This window comes from Anas acuta, chromosome 5 (genome assembly GCF_963932015.1).
Source record: "Anas acuta chromosome 5, bAnaAcu1.1, whole genome shotgun sequence".
In the NCBI taxonomy this organism is placed as follows: domain Eukaryota; kingdom Metazoa; phylum Chordata; class Aves; order Anseriformes; family Anatidae; genus Anas; species Anas acuta.
The window spans coordinates 10,757,450-10,764,549 of record NC_088983.1 but is presented as its reverse complement, the minus strand read 5'-3'; the positions used below and the strand labels follow the sequence as shown (position 1 = coordinate 10,764,549).

Sequence of the window (7,100 nt, the reverse complement as noted above, 5' to 3'; positions counted from 1 at the left end):
TTTACAACTGTTAGCATGACAGAGTCACTACAGCTTAAAGCAAAAGTCGCAGCCTATTCTGGGTAATATATAATATACAAGCATTGTCATCGAAGTCCCACTTACGAAACCACTGTCACTATCACAAGCACAAGAACCAAAAAAAACAATTTAATTGTTAGATCTCTTTATGAGCTTTCTGAATGCTTAGATAGGAAAAAAAAATAAATCACTTTTTTGATTTGTGAATATTTATGGGCAACAAAGACATAGGAATGCAATCATTTTATTTATTTTTTTTTACCATGGCCAAATTTCTAAGAAAATTAATACACTTTGAAATGAACTCATCTTCCTAAACATGAGAGGCAGAATATAGCAACAATGAAATAAAAACTCAAGTAGCTGTTTGTCATTTGTCATTTCCTGTTCAGGTTTTGCTACATGGGACAACCAACACTAATCAATGTGGCCATTTATCGGCCATAAAACAGCAAAATGAGCTGCTGCTATTTTTGTGGTCTCAAGCATTTTCTTCAAAACTTCTTACTTCAAAATCACTTTGCCAGTCGGAAAATGACCCTGGTAGAAACAAACATTCCTTCCCCCACAGCCTCTCTTCCCTCACCACCCTTTCCACAGCCCCTTTTTATTTGGACAGCGAGCGAAAAAAGTGGGGTCTACCAAATGCAACAGCAGAACTCCTATTGCATCCACGGGTCTAGGACTTTCACCTAACTCTCCATAATTACACAGCATAAAATCTGATCTGTGTTCATGGAATGGCAACACAAGTAGATTTAGCACCATACTTTAATGTCTCCTCGTTTATGTTTGTATGCACAAACAGCTCCAGTGATTTCAGCTCGCACTCTGAAAACTGCTCTCAGGCTTTGCTGCTTGCAGTTCAGCATTCCCAGCCTAGCTGCAGCTCCCAAAAACGCAGGATGAGAGCATTCATCTGGTTAACAAACAAAGTAAATCTCTGTCTATTTTTACCTTTTTCTGCCTCTGCCATAAGTCAATTACCATTTTTTTTTCATAAACAAATTCTAGAGAACACATTCTACTGGCAACCGAAAAGAAAGCGATGAAGAAGCAGCCCTGTGGCAAACACGGAGAGTCAGGAGATCTGGATACTTTTCCTGGCTTTGCTTCAGGCTTTGTGACTGACCTTGGCACACCAGATAGAGGCAACTCCCTCGCTGTTCCCAGCGCAAAGGGTCCTGCCTGCTGCGGAAGGAGAGCGGCTCCACCACGGATGTGTACAAGCTGAGCATGTACGCACGCAGACGTATAGATGTGCATATATACGAACACAGATCATTTGCACAAGAGGTGAGTATTCTTCAAATTACCCCAAATTCCTGTCACTGACACAGAGCAAGGAGTTAACTTAGCTTGGGAGCAAGCAAGGAAGATACGACCCTGTGTAAATCCTGAGTTTCTCCTTCTGCAGGTGAGGTGGTGTGGAGTTGTCTGGTCCTGGTGATAGAGTAACAGGCATGCAACTTATTTATCAGCTAGTGTTCAAGGGCTATATTTCCTTGCTAGTGTCTCTAAAAGTGAGGAAAATATTACCTACATCGTAGGATGGATTTCAAGGCCAAGCTGGTAAATATTTATAAGAGGCATAAAGTTTGTCAGATAAACTATGCTTTAGAAAGACAAAATGTTATCGCTACACTGCCAGATCTCCAGAGACGCCAAGTTTCTACAAATCCCACCCAATCCAGCATTTTTTCTGCAGTTTTTTCTGCCTTTTCTCCAGAAAAAAAAATAAAAATGTTGTTTCTAAACCAGCTATACACTGAATACACACAAGTTACTTCCTTTTCTCACTTTTTTATTCATAATTGTACCTACTCATAACATGCTTTCTTCCTTGTAAACTTGGAAATGACTGTGCAGAGTAACTGCTGGGCAGATGAAGCACGTTTAGATAGCACAGGCTTCCACCCTCCTCCAGCCAACGAACCCTTAAGCCCTCAGCACGTCCCTGGAGCCTGCCTGCACCAGGTTAGATCCCCGAACACCAGCCACAAGCCTTCCCCGCGCGTGAGCTCCCGTCTTTATCACACTTGTGCACACCCTCTTTGGGGCCGGCGGCGATCAACAACAAGGATAGGCTTTGTCAGTTGGAGGCTCAAGGACCAAATCTTGGCCATGCTGTTTGCTCTGAGCACCATGATAGAGCTTCCAGAGGGAGAGCGGTCCTCATGGGCTCGCTCCTCATGGAGGTGTTGTGCTCCTTCGTGCCGCACACCTCTTCCTCGGGCACTGCCTCTCCTCCTGCCCTGCTCCTCACAGGATCACAGCGTGGCTGAGGTTGGAAGGGACCTCTGGAGGTCACCCAGTCCAACACCCGTGCCGAGCAGGATCACACTGCACAGGATGGCATCCAGGTGGGTTGTGAACATCTCCAGAGAAGGAGACTCACACAGGAGAGAGACACAACCTCTGGGCACCCTGTGCCAGCGCTCTGTCAGCAATCAGGACAGAAGTGCCCCTCATGTGTCTGATGACCAGATGAGGGGCAATGGGCTGAAGTTGTGCCAGGGGAGGTTTAGGTTGGATGTTAGGAAGAACTTCTGAAAGGGTTGTGAGGCAGTGGAATGGGCTGCCCAGGGAAGTGGTGGAGTCACCATCCCTGGAGGTCTTTAAAAGACGTTTAGATGTAGAGCTGAGTGATATGGTTTAGCAGAGGACTGGTTAGCATTAGGTCAGAGGTTGGACTGGGTGATCTTGGAGGTCTCTTCCAACCTAGATGATTCTGTGATTCTGTGATACTGAGCCAGGACATCCTGCTTGTTCCCGCTGCCTCTCCTATGGCTGGACCCAACCGCAGCGAGGCAGACCCCATCCTTTTAACACCCCCCTCAGGTGTTTTTACACATTTACGAGGTCTCCCCTCAGCGCTCCCCCCCACCCCGCACCCCAAGGGGCCGGGCCGGGATGGCACCGGCTGCCCGGGGAGGGGCAGCCCCCGTCCCCTCACAGCAGCACCGCCCCGCTCCCCGCCGCCTGAGGTGTGGCAGAGCCGGGTCCGCCATGGCCCCCGCTCCGCCCCGCCGCCCTTAGCAACACGCCGCCGGCGCCGGCCTCCCCGTGGCGGCCGGGCTCGGGGCGGGCCCTTCCGGTTCATGTCGGAGCTGGGCTCGGCGCGGAGGAAGCCGGGCGGCCATCTTGGCTCGGCGGGGAGCAGGCAGGCAGAGGCGGGCAGGGAGGGAGGGAGGCAGGAGGGTGCCCACCGCCCTGCCGCGGGGCGCCGGCCTTCTCGGGGGCTTGCGGGCTGGGCCGGCATGCGAGCGGCGGCCGAGCGGTGAAGAGGGGCAACGGGGGAGACGGGACGGAGGAGGAGGAGGAGAAGGGGAGCCCCCCGGCTCGCTCGGGAGCCCCCCGAGAGCAGCCGCCGCCTCGCCTCGTTCTGCCCGTGCCGGCCCCATGAGGCGCCGCCGCTGAGCCCCGCGGAGCCCGGCCCGGCCGTCGGATGAGCCCGGGGCCGGCGGAGGAGGGGATCCCGGGGGGGATCTAGCTCGGCCGCCGCCACGCCGCCCCCCGGGGCTTCATGCTGGCTGCCCGCGACCCCCGGCTCCCAGAAGGAGAAGAAGGAGGAGAAGGAGAAGCCCGGCCCGGCCCCAGTGCGTGTGTGCGGCCCCGGCAGCGCTGCCGCCCGAGCCCAGGAAAATGTCCACTCGCACCCCGCTGCCCACGGTGAACGAGCGCGACACCGAGAACGTGAGTGCCCGGGGACACCCCCCCGGCCGGCCCCGCTTCACGGGGGGGAAAAGGGGGGAGCCGGGGGCAGCCCCATGGGGCTGGGGGACCCTCCCAGGGAGCCTCGCCTGCAGGGCTCGGTGTGGGGATGACGCCTCGTCACCTGCCCGGCTGGCGTTGGAAGGTGCCTTCTAGCGAAATCGGCTCCCTCATTAAGCATCCCACCCTACCCCCCCCCCTTTTTTTTTTTAATTCATTTTTCTAGACAAAGATAAGGTGCAGGAATCACCGTTTGTTTACCAGGCTAAGGCTGTATTAGCGATCGCACAGGTCGCATGCTAAAAAAGGGAGGTGGGGGGGGGGGGGATAGTTGTACCGCATGAGCAGACAGCCAAAAATGAGGCTCGGTGGGAGCCTCCCTTTCTGCACACAGAGCCGTGCGGCTCCTGTGCTGAAACTCCCTCGATCCAGCACACCCCATCCAACCATTTATCCTTTTATTGCTGGGGGAAAATGTAATTGCCTATGCAGAAGGGAGGTGTCAGTCCCCATGGTCGAAAACGAGTCGATGGGTGAACTTGGTGTTTAGCTTTCTACAAAGGCTGTCTGATGGTTTTTTTTTACAAGTCAGATGCTTAACTGGACTGGGGGGGGGATTTTTGTGAGGTCTCGGGTATGTTTTTGTCTGACATTAAAAGTGTGAACGTTGGTTAGAGATCAGGAAAAACTGTTGGATTGCTCAGACCATAAATAGTCCAAGGAAAGTGATGGTAGCCCCATTGTTTAAAACAAGACCAGACAAAGCGTTGGAAAACATGCTGCATGGAACAATTACTGCATTACGAGGGATTTGGATTTTATTGACATAATAGGCACCTCTAACTTCTGTGATCTTTATTTGTTTTAGCACTAGATTCAACCTGCAGGCTAAGGGCTGCATTGAACAAAAAGCCAGCTAAGCGTATTTGGTTGTAAAATCTCAATGAGCTTCCTGCCTTGTGGAAGAAAATAATTAAAGTACTATGTGGCTCTTCCTATGCCATGGGGAGAGGTGATGCAGCATACTTCAGAAAATACTTTACAGAGTTTATTCAGATAATTATTTTAGTCTAGAAGCAAGCCTGGCTGAGGTTTTCAGGCTCCACGTAAATACATGGAGGCCACCCAGTAAATCACTTTAAAAACTGTTCAGCTCGGGTTCTCCAGCGTAGTTAACTCTGACTCCAGTACAGGTAACGCGGTGGTAGGAAGGCTTAGCGTGTGCTTGAGGAAATACGCGGCTCACGAGCTGTGTGTTCTCCCACTTGAAGTTAGGTTTTACATATCCTCCACTTAAGGCACCTTGTTCGCACTTCAGAATATTGGTCTAGCACTTCTCTTTGGTAATCTCCATAATTTAACATGCAGGGATTTTCTTGCTTGCAGATGGATAGCCTTAGGTTTTGATTAAGGTGTATCTTTCAACTGCAGTAATTTGGGCTGGTGGCCACAGGAATACCTGTAGGTATTGCTATTGACAGAGAGTGATTAATCTGAGTAATTGCCAGATCTGTTGAATCGATGCCACAGTACAGTGCTGTATCCCTCAGAAAGCAGGCTCTTATGTTTTGACCATCAGGCTCACATGTTTTGACAAATTCATCAAAATGTATCCTGTCCTGCCTTGTTTACATTGAAATCCACCTTCAGTCTGCCTGGATTGCTGGTACAGCTGGAAATGGATACAAAATTACCCCGGGTCTGTTTTTTCTTTTTAAATACAAAATGTAACACTCTTGATGCTTCCAGTAATTGTTCTTCCACCCCAAAGCTTGATGTGCTCTTTTGGCAGGTAAATTGAGCCCTTGATATTCTCTCACTTGAGAAGTTCCTTAATGCTCCTAGGGCTCTTTGAAGCTCAGGTGGGAAGAGGCTTAAGAAGTGCCAAAGCATTCAGCCAGCCTTTGGGCTGTGGTCAGGGAGCCCCTGAACGCCTTCTCGCTGTTGGGAAGGTTACAGCTGCTGACGAAGCCTTGGCTGGTGTTGAATCTGATTCAAGTGTACTGATCATAGTTTATCCATGCCTATACTTGCAGTTCTGAAAATGAAGTTAGCCTCCAGAATGATGGTGAACATAAATTATCATTGCCTATGCTTGCACTTAACCACGTTCAGCAGTTGGCAGTTCCTGTGAAGTAGTCATGGTCTAATTGTCAGTACTTTTATTTATTTTTTTTTTCTTTTAAAGCCATGTATGCCACTTCTTATCGAGACGCTTCATGCATACGCTGCTGAAGTGGAAATACTGTCACAGTGACTTTCCCCCAAAGCCACTAGCAGCTATCAAGCCATTAGTGCCTCTGAGATTAAAGAATTTGGCTACGAGTCACCTGGTTTTGAGAGGAAAGGCATCCCAGATGATCTGTGATCATCGGAACTTCACACTTGGACAGTTGGAAGCTGGCTGTTTGCCTGCAAACGAGCTGGCTCCTCACCACAAAGGTGGAACAACTCCTCGCTGGTGTTGTCGCTTACAGCAGTGGCTGCTTAGGGGACAGCCGCAAAGGAGAGGGTCAGATCTTCTCTGTCATCTGCAGAGTGACATCGGGCATGTAGGAGAAGCAACAGAAGCAGCGGAGACCTCCTTTGTCCAAAACCAGGAGTGAAGGTAGATACAGAAGAAGGACCTTTAGGTGACAGAAGAGTGAGTAAACCTGTTTCACTAGTGATGAGGAAAAGAGGAGATGGATGGAAGAGGAAGGAGTGTGGAAACACAATGGAAATGAAGATAGATGGTGGAGAACAAAAGATAATAGGAGGCATGGAGGAACACACACGGCAGGATGGAGGACAACCAGTGACAAAGAAATAGGAGCAGAAGGAACGAGGTTTGGGACTGTAGGACAAATATTCATTAAAGAAAAAATCCAGGAGTGGCAAGGCGATAGAGAACTGTAGGTAGAAGGAAGGAAAGACAAGTGGTATGGAGGTTGGTTTGGTTTTTTATTTTTTAACAGCATTAAATAAAAAAGAAAAAATGTAGGCTAAAGAGTTTAATTTTAATTTGTGTTCATTGCACAGCTGTTTTTCTGGGGGGAAAAGGTAACTGCTTTGAATGTTAGTTCTAGACCAATCTGAATTGAAAATGCAAGTAATTTGAGTAAAAGCGAGACTGAAATACACTCTTATCTCCGTGACTGTGCCTAATGTGAAAAATTTGCTATTGAAGGATGCCAGTGTGATGGCAACTGTGCTTGTACAAGCCTATACAAAAAGATTCTGTGCGCTGAAAGTATCTCATTTATTTTTTTTATTTAAAAAAAATAGTAAAGATTAGATTCAAAAATTTACTTTTAAGATACTGCGAAGGTTAGCATTACCTCCTGATTTATTACCAATTAGATATGAAATGCATTAGAGCATTT

At 48.9% G+C, this 7,100-nt stretch overlaps 1 protein-coding gene across 11 annotated transcripts in view; it reads left to right on the top strand.

The window, feature by feature from the left end:
* Positions 1 to 3,117: 3,117 nt before the first annotated feature.
* The window catches only part of MARK3 (microtubule affinity regulating kinase 3), a 62,033-nt gene continuing 58,050 nt past the window's right edge, over positions 3,118 to 7,100 (top strand). For 2 of the 11 annotated variants that reach the window (XM_068682661.1, XM_068682660.1), the window contains exon 1: positions 3,118 to 3,717. In XM_068682661.1, coding sequence (XP_068538762.1) covers positions 3,667 to 3,717 — 51 coding nt within the window. In that variant the 5' untranslated portion in view covers positions 3,118 to 3,666. Of the gene's footprint in view, positions 3,718 to 5,923; positions 6,665 to 7,100 lie in introns of all 11 variants that reach the window. The other 9 variants (XM_068682666.1, XM_068682664.1, XM_068682662.1 and 6 more) reach the window with 7 other exon arrangements.